The sequence below is a fragment of the Dipodomys merriami genome, unplaced genomic scaffold, assembly GCF_024711535.1.
Source record: "Dipodomys merriami isolate MVZ:Mamm:240054 unplaced genomic scaffold, mDipMer1.0.p SCAF_4, whole genome shotgun sequence".
In the NCBI taxonomy this organism is placed as follows: Eukaryota; Metazoa; Chordata; class Mammalia; order Rodentia; family Heteromyidae; genus Dipodomys; species Dipodomys merriami.
In genome coordinates, this window is record NW_027205603.1 from 11982889 (window position 1) to 12002006 (window position 19118).

Below are 19118 nucleotides of genomic sequence, written 5' to 3' on the forward strand. Positions count from 1 at the left end.
GGTGTTAAGGCTGCTCCCAGCTGTCCTTCGAACCTTCTTCTCACCTGCACTGCCCAGGAGCTCCAGTGACCATCTACCATATTTTTCAGAGTTTTTGAAAAGTGTAACATATCTTAACACTTGGCAAATACCAGTAACTATTGACGTAATGAATAGAATGGTCTTGGAGTCAATATCTGCTAGGTACTCAATTTTCAAAATTTTGTTTTAGAACAGGAAATGTACACACAACCACAGAGAAAAGTTCTACAGTTATTTTCAGCCCAGATGTCTTTAGCTAGCAATAGATAAATAACGAAAATTTCCATTTCCTCCTCCTCCCCTATTTCCCATCCTCTACAATATTGTCAAGAAGAAAATTGACCAGTCTTTGTCTTTTCTTTTTTGTCAGTCATGGGCCTGAAATCTGGGCTGGGGCACTGTCCCTCAGCTCTTCAGCCCAAGGCTAGCCCTCTACCACTTGAACCACAGCACCACTTCTGGCTTTTTTCCCCCTGCTTATGTGGTGCTTAGGAATCGAACCCAGGGCCTCATGCATGCAAGGCAAGCACTCTACCACTGAGCTAACTCCCCGGTCCCTGACCAGTCTTTGTCTTTTCTATTTTGCCTTGGTTTCCCTTGATGAAAAAACAAAAGACTCTTCTTTCTTTTTAAATCTTCTAGACATTAGGAAGGAGGAGAAAAGGAACCCATAAGACACATTTAAGGTCTTCCCTCAAGCCATTTCTCCTTGCTAATGATTTGGCTAAAGAGTGGCTGGGTTCCTTAATTCTGACCAACCAAATAGGAGGTCAGCTGAAGAGACTCCAGGGGAATGGTTTTCTTGCTATGCAGACACACAGAAGATGAGCTTAATTCTTTGCTACTGCCATTTCTAAACACCAATTTGGAAATGCTGGTCATAAGGGAAGCCAGCTGGGGAAAAACAGGAAAGATGATAGGAAGAGAAAGCCACTGAATTCTTTGCACTGGTGCTAAGCAGCTGATACAAGTTCCTTCTCCCTCCTTCCTTTCAACTTCTACGTGAGATCATTACATTTGCTGTCAGATATCTTTGGGGTTGTGCTTTGAAGTTAATCACAGCACAAAATATCTTGATACAAGGACCCAGTTGGGGCGAGGAGGGGTGGGGAGTGAAGAGCGCGCCACATTATGAATACTCCGAGTCTGAGAAATCACTAAGACATCAAATGAGTAACTGAATAAAAAATTGAGGTTTAAGCATGCTCTCTTCTGCCTCTAGTATGTCTGCTGGTCTCCATCTAGCCAGGGCACTATAAACATCAAATATCCAAACATCACTGGTGAATATGGAGGAATATGGAGACAACAAGTCTGGGAATTGGAGATTCTCTTGGAGAATCTATAATGAAAACAGCCCTGTGAAAAAGGACAGGGCCACCCTGTGAATATGCAGAGAGCCACCACCCCTCTGTAAGCTGAAGTGCTAGGAGGAACCGTGGAGGGATTATGTACATAATGGGGTCTTCATCTGTATGGGACAACAAGTTATAGGAACTCTCTTTTTGAGTCAGCTTTAACTATACTAATTTGCTGAAAATCCAAAGCAATCGACTTCCAGTCTCTCCTGCCCTCCACATTCCTAAAAACCCATAGGTTCAGGATGAGAAAGATCAGGCTTGATAGGAGTATTAGATCACTAGTCTGACTAGGTGTACAGGCCCCTTTCAATCTAGCTAGTTGCTCTGAAAGGCAGAGCAGATGCCACTGTCGGATGGGTGTTTTGGGGTGGGGGATAGGGGAGGGACAGCTGAAATCATTATGTGGCTTCCTGGGCAGGCTGTCTCACATGTACCCACTTCCCCTGCTTACCAAACTGTTTCAGTCTAACCATTGATGTGTCTGCTCTCACCTCTATGCTTCTGGAGGAGAAAACACTATCTACTCAAGGTACTGCTTCTTACCATCAGCTCAGCAATGATACTCTCTGGTGGCCCTGTGCTGTCTTATCTGTCCCATATTTTTAATAATCTCTCTGGATGATCCTCTTTCTGACTTCATTGAGAAATACAATGATTGGGCTAGAGCTACATAAACTTCTTACTCAACGACACTTATAATGTGCATGTAGCTTTCTTCCTTTGCATCATATATCCTGATCCCTCCCACTTGCTGTCCATCCATCAACGCACCAATCATGGTACCTTTAATCTCTCTTCTTCAGTTTTACTCAGTATGTAAATCTGTTCAAATCTCTTACATTTAAAAATTTAAGAAAATCCCTCTCCAAGGTCATGTCATCCTCTCTCCTCTCTTATTTCTGCCCAGCCTTGCGTGTAAGGGTCTAATCTACAGGAATGTGTATGTTTCTTCGGCTCCCACTCAGACCTTGAGCTTTATCAGATGCAGAGAATCAATAATTGTATAAAGTGCCTTACCAAGAAGTGCTCTAGGCCCACACCCATAATCCAGAGGCAGGACAGCTGGAGTAAGATGGCTGGGAAAGTAGATCAAAAAAAAAAAACAAAAACTACCAGGTTCAAGAGTTAAGACAGAGCCAGGAAATAGCAAGAAACTGAATCAATTATTTAACAATGCATACTCCTACATTCTTTACATCATCCTCCCTCCCTTTTCTTTTAGATACTAAAGAGATTCACTGGAGCCAGGCACCGGTGGCTCACGCCTATAATCCTAGCTACTCAGGAGGCTGAGTTAAGAAGATCACGGTTCAAAGCCAGCCCAGGCAGGAAAGACCTTGAGATTCCTATCTCCAATAAACCACTAGAAAACCGGAAGTGGTGCTGTAGCTCAAGTGGTAGAGTGCTCACCTTCAGCTGAAGAGCTGAGGGACAATGCCCAGGCCCAGAGTTCAAGCCCCATGACCATGACCGACAAAAAAAAAAAAAGATTCACTGTTCTAGAAGAATGATTGGCCCAGGAATAGAAAACACCTGGGCTTTATAAACTGGTGAGCAGGAAGACCACAAAAAAGGACCATCAAGAACTGACATATATGTTACCCTTTGTAACCCAGACCTTTCCCCGTGTTTTAATGGTAATATCAAAACAAGGTAATTGGAAAGTTGCTAGGCAACCAAGTTGCTAGGCAACTGGTCATCCAAGTGATGAGTCCTGTACTAGAAAGCCCAGCCCAGTTAGGGGACATAGGTCTGAGTCAGCCAGGTGCTGACGGCTCACTTCTATTAATCCTACCTACTCAGTAGGCTGAGCTCTGAGGACTGAGGGTCAAAGCCAGCCCTGGCAGGACCAGAAGTGGCACCATGGCTCAAAATGGCAGTGTGCTAGCCTTGAGCAAAAGAGCTCAGGTACAGTGCCTCTGAGTTGAAAGCCCACGACCAGCCACACCCTCCCACCCCCCACCCCCCACCCCCGCCACACACAAAAGAATAAGGACATAAAGGGGCTCTCTATATCTGCCTTCTTGGAGATGTTAGTAAGGAGCTAAGAAACTAGATGAATGGGCAGACATAAAAAATTAGATGGCATGTCTCATTAACTTACCTGTTGCCCTTGAGTTCTGGGTAGGCCTAGATCAGATCTAGATCTAGAATAAAAACACTTATTTTAGTCATCTGGCACCATTGTCTAATAATGCTAAACAGATGACCAGACATATTTCTCCAGCTCAGAAAGTATAAAGACCCTACATATGAAACTCCATTTTGAAGACATCGATCAAGACACATTGTGCTCATATGCTGATTTGTTGAATGACAACCCTTTGTGCAACTAAAGATAACAACAATATAATTACAAAAAACAAACACTAGCTGGGAAGGTGGCTCAGTGGTAGAGTGCCTGCCTAGCATGCATGAAACCCTGGGTTTGATTCCTTAGCACCACATAAACAGAAAAAGCCAGAAGTGGCGCTGTGGCTCAAGTGGTAGAGTGCTAGCTTTGAGCTAAAGAACTCAGGGATAGCACTAGGCCCAGAGTTCAAGCCCCATGACCAAAAAAAAAAAAAAAAAGCCCACCATTTTGAACTGTCCATTTCTTTTTCTTGTATGAGAAGTAGGAAGTATTTCTCCCTACTTTGTTATATTAAAATACATGCTTGATAGAATTCCCACCTTATAACACACTCTCCATTTTGAGACATTGAAACTTGTTGTTTTAGAGAGAAACTGTGAAGGTAAGAGATGCCTCATCCCTCAGCAGTTACTTTCTGTGTCTCCTTCATGAATGACTTCGAAATTCATTTTGTTACTAGTCCAAGACTGTGTGGGGAAGAGGTCCACAGTGGACTTAGAAAATTGAATAAGTGTTCCCCTCTTCTATCAGGGAAATCTCTGTTCCAAATCTCTTCCCAGTGACAACCCCAGCTACTCCTACATGAAGACAAAAGGATCCCAGCATGAGGCCAGCCCAGGCACAGTTAGTGAAAAGACCCTATCTGAAAAACCAAACTAAGAGCAGAAGGTCTGAGGTGTGGCTAAGTGGTAGAGAGCTTGCCTGGCTTAAGGCCCTGAGAAAGAGAGAGGAAAAAGGGAGGGGAGGGAAGGGAGAGTTGAATAAAAGTGAGAGAGAATATAAATTCAGGGCCTGTACTTGCTATGAAGGCATTCTGCCACTTGAGCCCGTTTCAGACTTGAAATTTAATATCATAATCATTGGTTTTGAAGCCAGGTACTTTCCAGTTGGCTGTGGCCCACTGTTGTCTAACTTAGCATATACACTCCTTCCCCCTGCCATGAGGTGCAGCCCTCACCTGACTCCCTGCTTCTGAGTTTCCAGTAAGTCAATCTCTGGGCAAGTCAGTCTGCCTGCTTGTTCTTCTCAAGGCACCATCTGCCTCAGTGGCTGAGCCTCACACCAGAATCAGGTTTATCTGAAAGCTATTACTCTCAAAATTCCCACTTGCCAAGTATTCTAGGCTTAGCACTAACTCCAGGCTGAATACTGCCAGGTATCTAAGTCTCCCGTGGCGATATGATCAGAAACGTCATTCTACAAAGTTCATCTTTGAACAGTTTGCACCTGGAGCCTTGGGCCCTCCTCTGATGAAGTGCTCCTCTCCAATGGGGTACCTTGGCATCCAGTCCCTCCCCAACTGGATATTGCCTCTTAAGGCAATGTCCAGTCTTGGCTTACCCTCTCACTTGAGTGTATTACATTCTCTAGGAACTCCTATTCTCCTGATTTCTCATGACCTTGTCCTTCTCCCCCACTGCTTTCCCTACCATCCCAACATTCTGAAAATCAGCTTTGTTTTCATTTACACTTACATCTCCTACTTCCTTTCTCAATGAAGGTTGTCCTCATCTACCTGGAGAACTAGCCAGAACATGAGGAGTCGTAATAAGAGTCTATCATTGCGTTGTGACACCTATCTAATTACTAGGATCTACTGGATTTCATCAAGAGTGGAAGGTCTCAGCACACAGGTGCAATACAGTCACTTCCAGGGCTTATCAATGACTGGGACTCAACACCAGAGCATCTGACCATGCGGATCTGAAGTAGGGCTTGTGAGACAACTTCTAGCAAGTTCCTAGGTGAAGTCAATACTGCTCATTTGAACTATGTCAGAACCACTGACAAATGTGTTCATTCCCAAAACACCAGACCCACTGCAACGACCTGAGTCCAGCCCACCAGATATTACTATCTTGCCGACACTAGCATCCTGTAAACTAAGTAGAGCCATCTCTTTAAAAGATCTGATATTATCTGGGTACTGATGGCACATACCTGTAATCCTAGCTACTCAGGACTGAGGACTGAGGTTTAAAGCCAGCCTGGGCAGGAAAGTCTGTGAGACTTGTATCTCCAATTAACCACCAGAAAAAAACAGGAAGTGATACTGTGCATCAAAGTGGTAAAGTGCTAGCCTTGAGCAAAAAAAGCTCAGGGACAGGGCCCAGGCCCTGAGTTCAAGCCCCATGACCAACCAAAAAATAAACAAGATCCAGTATTAGAAGATCTTTCTGGCTTAGCTAAAGACTAAAGTGTGTGTATTATTTGGGTGGTACCATTAGCATCCCTAATCCTGATGAATGGCAAACATACCAGCTACTGTTCCATGTACACTGATGTGATAGGTTTTATGTAAACATTATAAGTTCATTACAATAGCTACCCAGCATCTTCAAGCACAATGAACTCCTTCCCATCTCTCCTCTACCAACACCCCATCCACTACACAGGGTCTGCCCACCCCTTCCGATCTTCCAGCTGGATGTCCTAGAACCATGAGAAATGTGGCTACTCTTACTTTACACTTGTCTTTTGTGTGTGATGTGACATCCTTGCTATAATAGCAGACACACACTACACCTTTAGATATGTGACTTTCATGTCAAAACAATGGTACGCTTAGGTCATGTGACCAGCCACATGCTGCTGAAAGCAAAAAGAGGAGAGAGTTGGAGAGAGTTTAGAAATGACCGTGCTGAAGCTAGGTGTCACAGTGGCATGTCAGTGCAATGCCTATTTAATTGAAACCTTGTAATAAAAGTTTAAATACATAAAATGTTGTTTGTTTGTTTGTTTTATCAAAAGAACTTCCCCCACTTCCCTGACCTGATACATATGGAGGCTAGGCAAGTGGAAAATTGGCTATTGTAGGGAACAGAGAAATGGCAGGTCCGACTTGGGTTGGTGTCTTCTTCCTCAGAAAGCAGTCCATGATGGAACTCCCAGTCTCAGGTGAGCAGGAAGCCTGCCCGCACTGGCTGTCTGCAGCAGGTGGAGCCCACCGCAGGCCACTCTGCGTCACGGAGAGCACATCCTCAGAAGACAAGGAAGAGCAGGGCTTCGTGCCTGGGCAGAACTATGTTCTCCACAGTGCGCTCCATGGCCCGTACCTGCTCCGGAGAGGCAGTTAAGAACGCCAAAGGCCCAATCCGCTGCTCTGCACATGAGTGACACAGGTACCCACCCTGGTTTTCCTTCCTGTTGCTCTGTGGTGAAGGATAAGCAAAAGAGGTAAGGGACCAACCTAGCAACAAGAACTTCTCACCAACAAATGCTGTGTTACCATCGTAGCTGCCAACTGACAGGCATTATGATTCTGATGTTCTCCAACTGACACAAACCCAACCCTCAAAGGTAACACCTCCCACAAGTCTATCATCTAGCACAGATGCCACTCTACATCATCTGGTCAAGAGATGAAGAATTAGGAAGTGGAGGTGTGGCTCAAATGGTAGAGCTCCACCCTTGAGATGAAAAAGCTTGTAAGCAAGAGCGTGAGGCCAAGTTCAAGTCCCAGTATTGGCAAAAAAAAAAAAAAAAAAAAAAAAGTAGGGAAGGGAAGAACTAGGCTCTAGCAGGAGAGGGGTCAGTGATTGAGCACATGCTTCTTATGTACAAGGCCCCGGGTTTGATCCCAAATACCAAATAATGTAAATAAGAGCAGAAGAAGAGCCAGAGAGACAACAAAACCCAATAAAAACTAAACAAAGCTCTGGAAAAAAATCTCTAGTCACACCCTCATCTCCCAAAGCAGAAAGCTTCAGCACATCCAGACAGCAATACCTGTTGTGACTCCTGACTATTCCATCCCTGCCATGCGGGCAGGGAAACTCTCACATCTGCAGGGCTTTGACACATGAAGAGCTCCTTAAAAAGGATCACACAGCTTTCTCTTGTTTTCCTCACCCCACAGCCCAGGTAAGCACAAAGCTTACAGTGATGTAATGTGCACGGCTGCATTAAACCCCAGAGAGCAAACGTACGTAAGTGATGGGCAGTTTCTTCATGGTGAGGACCGTGTCCACGGGGATGGCGTTATTGCACTGGCCCACACAGCAGCGAACCACTCCTGTTTTTAAGACATTACTTGTCAGCTCTGCTTGCAGGAAGTACTCCTGGGAAGGAAAGAGCCAGACGGAGATGGAATGGCAATACACACCACTGCTACATTCTTTAGACACAACCTGCGCCCCTCATGTGAGAAAAACACTGACTGTCCTGTTTTCCCTTTGTGGCTCAAACTGGTAGAGCGCTAGCCTTGAGCCAAAGAGCTCAGGGAGAGCACCCGGGCCCCATGTTCAAGCCTCACAACCAACAAAAACAAACAAAAAAACTAAATCAGGATTGGAATTACCAGTATAAACTCTTGACATTTTTCTTTCTTTTCAAAAACACAGATTTCCTAGCTCTGCTAAAAAGACAAAAACAAAATATTATCATTTCTGAAAGGTTCAGAATTTGCCCTGGTGCATGATGGGATGAAACATGAAGCAAACATGGCCACCTCCCCATCAGGGAGAAAGCCTGACAAAGCCATGAAGGCTGAGTCTAAGTAAGCCTCAATCTACAGCTACTTCCAGTTACAGGAAGCCTAGGGCAGGCAACGGCACAACCAGTTTCATAATCACACAGGAAACAGATCTAGAATGCTGAATATTCCATTGGGCAGACAACTGATCCAGTTTCTACAGTAAGACATGTGCACAGAAAGGGGAAAGGATAGTGATTGCTCTAAATTAAGTAACTTAACGGACTAACAAATAAATGCTTCTTTGGTTCCTGGTTTTAGCAAAACATTGTTTTTTTTTTTTTTTAAAAAGCATTTTTGACACAATCACAAAAGTTCAAGTTCCCTGTCTGCCAGAAGATCTGCATCTTCCAGAAGTGGGGCTTTACTTAGTTTAATGCAGATGAGTTTGAAGACCTGGTAGCTGAGAAGTGTCTCCTTCCTGATGGCTGTGGAGTCATATATGTCCCAAATCATGGTCTTCTGGGTAAGTGGCAAACCCTGTGCTGTGAGGGCCTGCAGTGTGCAATAAGCCATGCCCACAAATAAATTTCCAATAGATCTTGCATTATGACAAAAAAAAAAAATCTTCCAGGTGCTAGTGGCTCATGCCTGTAATCCTAGCTACTCAGGAGACTGAGGACTATGGTTTGAAGGCAGCCCAGCAGGAAAGTTCATGAGGCTCTTATCTACAATTAACCATCAAAAAGCCAGAAATGGAACTGTGACTCAAAGTGGTAGAATGATAGACTTGAGCAAAAAACTTAGGGACAGTGCTTGGGTTGAGTTGAAGCCCCCAGGACTGGTGCATGCATGCATGTGCCCACGTAAACACACACACACACACACACACACACACACACACACACACACACACACACACAATTTATCTCACATTGTGAATGATATTGTTCTTCTATTATACTCACTAATAAGTTAAGGGTATGACAATATGATTTTGTTACAGGTCAAACCACTAGGGTAAAAGTAATTCCATGAAAAGCCACACTACAAGTTCTTAAAAAAAAAAAAGTACTTATAACCAAAATGTATACAAAAGTTCATGTAATATGTACAGACTATTTGTATATAAAAATTCTGCTTAACTCCTTAAAGTATTGGTATCGGATAAGAGATTATAAAAAGTCGCATAATTTTAGACCTAAAATAATGATGGAATTTTCATGAGACCCTCTTGTATTAATTAATGTTTTAATATCAATTCAGGTTTTTTGTTTATTTGTTTTTGTTGATTGTGGGGTTTGAACTCTGGGTCTGGGTGCTGTTCCTCAGCTCTTTAGCTCAAGGCTAGTGCTCTACCACTTGAACCATAGCACCACTTCCAGTTTTCTGGCCATTTACTGGAGTCTCACAGACTTTCCTGCCCAGGCTGGCTTTGAACTGCGATCCTCAGATCTCAGCCTCCTGAGTAGCTAACATTACAGGCATGAGCCACTGGCACCTGGCTAATTCATGTTACTTTTTTTTAAAGACTGTGAAGAAGCACACTTTTCTTCACCTCATTCAGACTAGATATCTGGAGATATTTTCTCTCTAGGAAAGGCTGATTTGGGGAAAAATCTGGCAGCAGAAGCAGGTGCATTTCAACTGGATCAAGGAGGGGAAGAGAGGAAGTTAAGATGCAGAAAACCTGACTGCCAAGCCCACCCCTCCCCCACTCTGAGTTCTGAGAACCAACTGAGGGGGAAAAAAAAAAACAAAGTTAAGAAATACAAGAAGTCAGTTGACAATTTAGATGAGTCTTTAAAAATTTCATCAGGAAGGAATCTGGAAAGGAGACACACTCTATTTTACTGCTGGGAACCCTTTTTGCACAAGTGGCTGGCTTCTGCACATCCAAGAAACCTTCTTTTCCCACCCAGCATCCAGATGTGAGGACTCCAGTTTGAGTCCTCCAACGGAACAGTATTCAAATGCTCATAAATTAACTTGGGCTTTCCTGTTCCTCTTACCCCAGCAAGAGTCAAAATGTTTTCCAGTGATTTGGTCATTATGAGACGCTTCTTGGCACGCGTTACTGCAACATACAGTAAATTCCACTCATCCTCAGAAAATGACTCTAAAGAAAAAGGAAAAACAGTCAACTCAAAAGCCTGTTTCCACATCTTATGTTCTCATTCAAATATACTCAATTCCAAAACATCTCTCAACATTTGCTGGCTGTCTATACACAATTTTCTTACAAATAGCAACCACAAAAACAAAGAAGAACCTCACAGACTACAGTGGCATGAAATGCTAGATTTTTTTTTCTTTTCTTTTAGCACTACCATAAATCCTAGACCATGCTAACTATTACCAGCACCTGATGATGTGGATATCCATCATCCAGTTTTCACAACACCTATGAGGTAGATGGAGAAACTGAGGCTCACAGAGGAAAAGTCGCTCCTACATGTAGGCCTACCATGAATCAGGGCCAGAGCTGGACCCAAGTCTACTGGTACCTAGTACCTATGTTCTCTCCCTTCCCACATTTATCTAGACTGACTCAGATAAATCTGGAGATGTCTAACATTGTCACAGAGAAGGAAAACACCCCTGAGAGGGGCACTCTGTTGAAGTTAGATTTTTCTACAAATCAAAACATTAACAATCAAGAGTTTAAGTTTAATGATGTTGTTTATTTTATTTTTGGTTCCTTCTAGAAGGACCATAGCAAGAGGCCACACGAACAAAAGTTAAGGCACTCAAAATGAAGCATTCAATCAATGGTACCTACTAAAATACCAACATACCAAAAGTAACCAGTTCATGTCCTTACCAACTCTAAAGTGAGGAAGCTGGGCAAGATTATGCCTGGCACAAGGCACTTTCACGAAATCATCCAGAACGTGCACAGTGTCAAACTCCAGGCCTTTGGCTTTGTGTACAGTACCCAAGATGTACTCTAGGACAGAAAAACAACTTTGTTAGGGAGGACCTCAAGAGGGGGAGCTTTGTGGGGAAAAGCAAATTATCATCAGGAAAAAACCTGAAAGGAAAAGTAAAAAAAAAAAAATTATGTTAATTATTATCAACCCTGGGAATACCAGGAATACCGTTTAGAATTGCCATCCACAGCCAAATGACTTGACCTACCTTCTCTCTACTCTTTATATATGGAGCGACAGAAACGCAGGAGAGGGCTGTGTGGCTTGTCCAGCATTATCCCTGGCAGTGCTAGGACTAGAAAATCTTGTTCTACTGGCTTGAAAATAGCACACCAATAAAAGAGGGCCTGAGGAAAAACAATTGCTTTGCTCCCTTTTTCTCATTATTTATTTGTTTTTACTTAATACTGCTACTGCACATCAATCCCAGGGCCTTATCTAACCCTTTCTCCTAAAAATAAATACCCTCCTTCAATGCCAAAGTAGCTGATAGCTTTTTTTTGTGGGTTGTGGGGCTTGAACTCTGGGCCTGGGTGCTGTCCCAGAACTCTTCAGCTCAAGGCTAGCACTCCACCACTTGAGCCACAGTGCCACTTCCAGTTTTCTGTTTGTTTACTGGAGACAAGAGTCTCATGGACTTTCTTGCCCAGGCTGGCTTTGAACTGCGATCCTCAGATCTCAGCCTCCTGAGTAGCTAGGCTTACAGGTGTGAACCACCAGCACCTAGCAGCTGATAGCTTTTGAAGGCCATCCACAGTTACTGACACTTTATGTAGGAAAAGAAACAGTAGAGGTAAGCCTGGTGCCAGTGGCTCATATCTGTAATCCTAGCTACTCAGGAGGCTGAGATCTGCGGATCGTGGTTCAAAGCCAGCCAGGGCAGAAGAGTCCCTATGGGACTTGTATCTCCAAGTAAGCACTCAAAACCCAAAAGTGGAGCTGTGGCTCAAAGTGGTAGAGTGTTTACCTTGAGCAAAAGAGCTCAGGGACAGCACCCAGGCCCCGAGTTCAAGCCCCATGACTGACAAAAAAAAAAGAAAGAAACATTAGAGAGCAAGGAAGAATCAACTAGTTTCCTTACCTGCAAAGTCCAAGTCTTCTATGTGGCATCTTTCTATCCTTTCCACCAGTTCTGGAATCCTGATATTGTACTTTTCAACCACAGCGATCTTTGCTTCAAGCTCCTTGTCCTCAGCAGCAGTCACATATCTCTTAAAGCCACTGAAGCCTTCTTTATGCACCCATCTTCTGATGAATCTGTCCCTGATGACGAGGTTTCCTAAGGAGGGGATGCACACAGCTTGACAGGAGGTAGATAACACAAATGCACATTTTCAAGCACAGGCACAAAGGCAGATGGTAGAGTTGGGGGACCCAGGGGCCAGTCCTGACAGCATCACTAACTTGCTGAGTGTCCCTGGACAAATCAACATGGTGGTCTCTCTACCTCCTCAGAGGGTCAACAGACTATACTCAAGAGCTCCACCTCCTTCAGAGGATTTGAAATAGCACAATCCAAAATAAAAAGAAAAACTAGAAGCCATCATTTGGGGCCCATATGGAAGTGTTGATGGGCAAAGCTGCCCAGCTTGACAGATACAGGGGAAGACAGCCTAAGGGACCAGCAGCAGAGAGCAGAAGACTTGTGAGACAAGGATTCTGGAACTCTGTTGGTACCTCTGAAAACAGGAGGCTTAGGGCATTCTACTCTTTGAAAGAGAAGATCAAAATAATCTCCCCTTCCAGAAGAACAACAAGAACACTGACTCTGGGACTCCCAGCTCCTAGCCCTGAGGCTAGCCAACTACTCACGTTTCTTCCGTTCTTCCTCTGGCTGAAGAAGAGTCCAAATATCAATGATTCTGTCCAGTCCAAATGATTTAATCCCCTGAAAAAGTTTGTTGGTAAGGCTTTTTGTTTTGTTTTGCTTTTGAATGTAACAAAATAAAACAAATGCAGGGATGGGATTTTACAATAAAGTAGTTTCTTGGAACTAGATCTTAAACTGCATCTACAGGAAGTGGGGAACTTCATCAAGCACAAAGCACTAAACTATAATATGGCTAGAAACTCAGAATTTGCAGATTCTCTTGCTCTAAATCTTCCTGTTTCTAAAAAGGACAAGACTTAGCTAGCTACATATGGCTTTCTCATCAACAAAAGGGCAATTTGAGCAGACCTTCCAGGAATAGAAATTGTGTTACCAAATGATAAACACACTTGAGTAGAATACTTACCATTGTTTCTTAAGAGAGAACCCCTTATTTGCAATATCTAGTATAGGTATGAGTCAAGCGGAAAAGGTCAGATAATGTGATGTTAGGAAAATGAACCCTTAAATATGTATTTTAATGTTTTCGTTTCTTTCATGCATGTGTTTCTAACGCATTTATAAGATTATTTCTTTGTTGCTTTGTATGTCCCTCCCCCACAGTGTAACCCCCGCTTTCACTATATTTGATGTCAGTATAACATGTGGAGGAGATGGGGACAAACAAGTCGTTTAAGGATTCAGGTGGACCTGTTGCAACAATGAGAAGTACAAAATGTCATGTCAAAACCAACTTTACAATGTCGGTGTGGGGGGGGAGGGGGGTATAATTGGGTGGGGGGAGGGGGGAGGCTGGGAAGGGAGGTGAAGTGTAAACAAAGGAGGAGGCTGCAATGCTTGGTAAGAAATGTATGCATTATCCTGCCCATGTAATTGTAGCCCCTCTGTACAGTATGTTCTCAAATAAAATTAAATTAAATTAAAAAAAAAAAAAAAAAAACAGCTTTACAATGTCGGTGTGGGGGGGGAGGGGGGTATAATTGGGTGGGGGGAGGGGGGAGGCTGGGAAGGGAGGTGAAGGGTAAACAAAGGAGGAGGCTGCAATGCTTGGTAAGAAATGTATGCATTATCCTGCCCATGTAATTGTAGCCCCTCTGTACCGTATGTTCTCAAATTAAATAAAATAAAATTAAAAAAAAAAAAAAGAGAGAGAACCCCTGAGTGTCTAAAGTCCATATCATTCTGTGATTTTGAAGGTCAGCCCTTGGAAGAGAGGGCCTGAGTACACTACAGGTTAACCTTGTTCTATCTAAGCAGTGCCTGCCCAGTCCTGGCTGTGACCCAGTACTCCTGTAGTTCCAGCCCAGATCAGAGGACACATGTGATAAAGGCTCCACCCTCCCCCCAGGACTGGTCATCTCTTAGAAGGACAGGTGAAACAATGACATAAAACACAGACCAAAACATGACAGTATCCATTATGACCCACAATCAGATGTGCAATGGAGTATCATGGCATGTACTACAGGCAGTGCAGATGTAGGAGGGGGAAGAAAACAACGTGCTTCCTATCATACCTATGGGGATGGTATTCCATAATCACCTACCATAGTGAAAATGGCTAACTTCTAACAGAGGAAATAAGATAAAGTCATCACATCGGCAATGAAAGAAAATATGCTCATGTGCTGAGTGGGAAAAAAAACCAACAGCACCCAGTTCTTATGTATACAATAAATGAAATATTATGCAGAAATATCAATCTGTAAGGACAAAGACAACATAACTATCCCAAAATAGATTATATGAAATACTGGGATTATGTGGTAGTTAATTGGAGATTATAGCGTCATGGACTTTCCTGTCCAGGAAAGATCTTAGCCTCCTGAGTAGCTAGGATTACAGGCATGAGCTATTGGTGCCCAGCTTAAAATATACCAACCATATTTACTAAGTGCCTGCCACACAGTAGGGCCTTTTTACCATAAGTAAAAAACATATATAGTAGTTATCTAACCTAAAGTTAAAAATATCACAAGCTTGTCACTGAATCCTACTTTCCCCATGGAACAGGCACAGGAAAGACATTGTTTCATCTTCAATATGGAGAAGAGAATGGGGCATACAGATGCCACATGTGTTAGTGACAGAGGCAGAGCTAGAACTCAAGGTTTTAATTCCATGTGAATTAGGGTAACTGGTGTGGCCCAGGATGTCATCAGCTCCACCGTTCTCACTCACATGGACAACACACAAGAAAAATCCCAGGGAGCGAGCAGTCTCCCATTCAGAGTCAAGACTCATTTTTTTTAGAGTGGAAGAAAAGGTCCTCGGTCCTTAGTGGGTCTGACATCATGGGAATATTCTGATACCATAATTAAAGTAGCCAGGAATAAGGACTTCAGGCCTGGTACAGCTGGCTAAGAATTCAAAAATCCTTGTAAGCTGATCCTAATGAAGCTGAACATTTTCAGTGGCTACCTGCTATGTTTCTGTGCATGAAGTGGTCTCCAGAAATTTACTCTTACCCCAATCAAATGTATCTTGGAAGGTACTTCTCCTTCTGTCACCCTGACAGCCTCATCAAACACGTTGGCATTAGTCCGTGACAAAAGAGCCACTTGTCCCTTTACATCACCTCGAATGCCACCTTTGGGAAGAAAGCATACATTCCATGGCAAATCAAATGAAAGACGGCAATTAATTTTATAACTTGCAACTTTCTAAAAGAAGAGCAACTGCAAGCCTTACTTTGATGGTTTCCTCCAACCAACGTCTTCTTCCTTACTCTCTTGCAGACATCCAAGATAGTAGCTCCCACATAAGCTATTTCCACACCAAATCTAAAACTCTGTTGGAAGACAACAAATGAAAGGAACTGAAACCAACACAATATAAATGAACACACTTCTATCACTGCCAAGACCTGACTTGTGCTCCATGGGCTGGGGATGTGGACATTTTCTAGAGTGAAACTGAGCCTGGCTGGTGATTTGTCTAAGGGTTTTGTTATTTTGTGCTGACAAGTTTCCATTCATGGGCATACTAAAAATGCCTGACCAGCACTTTTTTTGTCGGTCATGGGGCTTGAGTAGGCTAGCACTCTACAACTGTGAGCCACAGGGCTACTTCCAGTTTTGGGGTGGTTAATTGGAGATAAAAATCTCATGGACTTTCCTGCCCGGGCTGGCTTTGAACCATGATCCTCAGATCTCAGCCTCCTCAGTAGCTAGGATTATAGGCCTGAGACACCGGCACCTGGCCTGACCAGCACCTTTGAGAAACATTTACTTGAATAGTACTTCTCAAAACTGTCAATGTCATTAAAAACAAGTAGAGTCTAAGAAATTCTCACAGCCAAGAAAAGCTTAAGGACACATGACTATAACTAATGTGTTCTCCTAGATGGGATCCTGGAGCAGCAGAAAACATCATTCAAAAACTATCAAGGAATTTTAGCAAACTCTACACTTTCATTTATAATAAACTATCAGCTGTGGTTCATTAATGTGGCAAGTGTTCTCCATTAATATAAAATGCTAATCCTTAGGGATTATTAGAGTTGAGCTTATATGAGAACTATCCTGGTCTGTACCATTATTTCAGTATTTCTGTAAATTTGAAAGTACTCTAAGACACACATCAGGTCAATTAAAAAAAAACAGCTTTCCTGCTGTCACCTTTAAATTAGTGCTGCAGATGGGAACACAAGGAAATAGAATCAGTTCACAGACCTCTCACTAACTTTACACAACTCAGTAGTTTATACTTTAATACAAGTAACAACTCAAGTCCTCTAGGGTGAGAGAGCTGATCGCTTTTTACAAATGACGAAGGTCCTACAAAGAGTACTTTTTGAAGTAACTATAAGCCACCTTCCTCTTCCCACCCCCCCAAAAAGAATAGCAAGCGTGACAGAGTTTGACATTTTTGCAAATTTCTTTAATGTTTGACTTCTCTTCCTTATATCTGTATTCAGTCTAATGATATATTGTCTTGGCTGAAGTGTGTGAAGAAAATCTAGCCTCGGGGATGGGAACGTTGCTTAGTGGTAGAGTGCTTGCCTAGCATGCATAAAGCCTTGGGTTCAATTCCTCAGTACCACATAAACAGAAAAAGACAGAAGTGGCGCTGTGGTTCAAGTGGTAGAGTGCTAGCCTTGAGCAAATGAAGCTCAGGGACAGCAACCAGGCTCTGAGTTCAAGCCCCAGGACTGGCAAAAAAAAAAAAAAAAGAAGAAAATCTAGCCTCACACAGATGTGCAGCTGGAGAAGAAGGAATGCTTATATAATGAAAGGGCACTGTGATTTCTCACACTCACAAGCTTTCAAAGTTTTCACTTTGCTTGAAAGAACCCTTTTCTAAAAAAATTGTTATTATAGGGGCTGGGAAGGTGGCTCAGTGGTAGAGTGCTTGCCTGGCATGCATGAGGCCCTGGGTTCGATTCCTCAGCACTACTTAACCAGAAAAAGCTGGAAGTGGTGCTGTGGCTCAAGTGGTAGAGCTGAGGAGCTCAGGGACAGCACCCAGGCCCAGAGTTCAGGCTGCACGACCAACAACAAAAAAAATTGTTATTAAGCCAGGCACTGGTGGCTCACGCCTGTAATCCTAGCTACTCAGGAGGCTGAGATCTGAGGATCGAGGTTCAAAGTCAGCCTGGGCAGGAGAGACTGTGAGATATCTCCAATAAACCACCAGAAAACCGGAAGTGGTGCTGTAGCTCAAGTGGTAGAGCACTCGCCTTGAGCTGAAGAGCTGAGGGACAGCGCCCAGGCCCAGAGTTCAAGCCCCACGACCAACCAAAAAAAAAAAAAAAAATTGTTATTATAAAGGTGATGTACAGAAGGGTTACAGCTACGTAAGTCAGGTAATGCATACATTTCTTTTTGAGCAGTGTCTCCCCTTCCCTCACTGTCTCCCAGCACCTAAAAGTAAAAATTTTGTCTTTGGAAACAAACACTGTTGTTTTTCCTTGAAGTCACTGTTCTTTTCACTCATCTTTGAGAAACTGCAAATACTCACCGTGCCTAACATGAGATGGTCTATCAGTTGTTCTTTCAAGTTGGAAAAAAAAAAAAGGTACTATAAGAAAAAAGCATCTGGGGCTGGGAAGGTGGCTTGCATGCATGAGGCCTTGGGTTCGATTCCTCAGCACCACATAAGCAAAAAGAAAAAAAGCCGGAAGTGGCGCTATGGCTCAAGTGGTAGAGCACTAGCCTTGAGCTGAAGAGCTGAGGGACAGCACCCCAGAGTTCAGGCCCCATGACCGGACCCAAAAAAAAAAAAAAAAAGAAAAGAAAAGAAAAGAAAAAAGCATCCACTTCAGCTCATAACTGTCTTGTGCTCCTTGTCAGTCTACAGCTTCAGTCTGCAGAGGAAGTGGTTTGTGTGTACTTCCCATTGCAACACAAGGAATATTAGAGAGATGTACTGAAAAGGTCGGGTAACAAGATAATCATTTTGACTTCAGAATCAAGGACATGCTCAAGTAAACCTTTTTCTTTTTAATCTGAATGTGCTGAAAGAATATAATTGTTAGCCCAGTTTGGTATCAAGGCGTTGATTCATAAGACACCAATAGTTTTACCATGCAAATGCCAACAGAGAAACATGACTATTATGAGAATAGTTTTGACTCTGTAGACCTGCTGAGAACCACTGCTTACAGCAAAGGGTTTGTTATATATACTGTGAACCTAGCATAGAAACATACACAAAGCCCGGCATGTAAGAAACTAGGAGGGGACAGGAAATACATTGTTTGCTTACAATCGTGGGGAATGAGGGGCAGAGACTTACCTGTGTGAGATAGAAGACGTGTGTGTGGGGAACTGTGAAAAGAGCATTGACTGCACCCCGGAAGGTATAGATCTGTTGGTGTGGGTCCCCTACAAAGATCTTCCCACATGGCTGAGACAGAACTATATTCATTATAGCTGCAACCAACAAGAGGGACAGTGAGAAATCTGAAGGATTCCAACCCATACAGCTAAAAAGAAACCATATTTAAAAGAGAAAAGGATGTATATGCTTTCACAAAACTAAGCCAGAGCAGGATAGACAAGGGTTGTCTTTTCTTACAGGATAGGTGCTCAATCAAAAGGAACACTTGTATAACAGTCAAAGGAAACAGGTTCTGGTTCTACAAATGCAAATGATCTTTCATTCTGGGTGAACTGAGTATAAGAAAATTTATGGGCAGATATAAAATGAGGCAAATTATTTTCTCTAATACTCTAAGACTCCAAAATTACCTAGAAAGTCA

At 43.0% G+C, this 19118-nt stretch overlaps 1 protein-coding gene across 4 annotated transcripts in view; it reads right to left on the minus strand.

Annotated features, from left to right (window-relative positions):
• Positions 1-6383: 6383 nt before the first annotated feature.
• Fbh1 (F-box DNA helicase 1) overlaps positions 6384-19118 on the minus strand; it is a 40102-nt gene continuing 27367 nt past the window's right edge. For all 4 annotated transcript variants that reach the window (XM_069990538.1, XM_069990537.1, XM_069990539.1 and 1 more), the window contains 9 exons: positions 18653-18789; positions 15605-15704; positions 15382-15503; positions 12895-12970; positions 12164-12361; positions 10974-11099; positions 10162-10268; positions 7665-7796; positions 6384-6887 (listed from right to left, as the gene is read on the minus strand). In XM_069990538.1, the coding sequence (XP_069846639.1) occupies positions 6717-6887; positions 7665-7796; positions 10162-10268; positions 10974-11099; positions 12164-12361; positions 12895-12970; positions 15382-15503; positions 15605-15704; positions 18653-18789 (1169 nt within the window). In that variant the 3' untranslated portion in view covers positions 6384-6716. The remainder of the gene's footprint in view (positions 6888-7664; positions 7797-10161; positions 10269-10973; positions 11100-12163; positions 12362-12894; positions 12971-15381; positions 15504-15604; positions 15705-18652; positions 18790-19118) is intronic.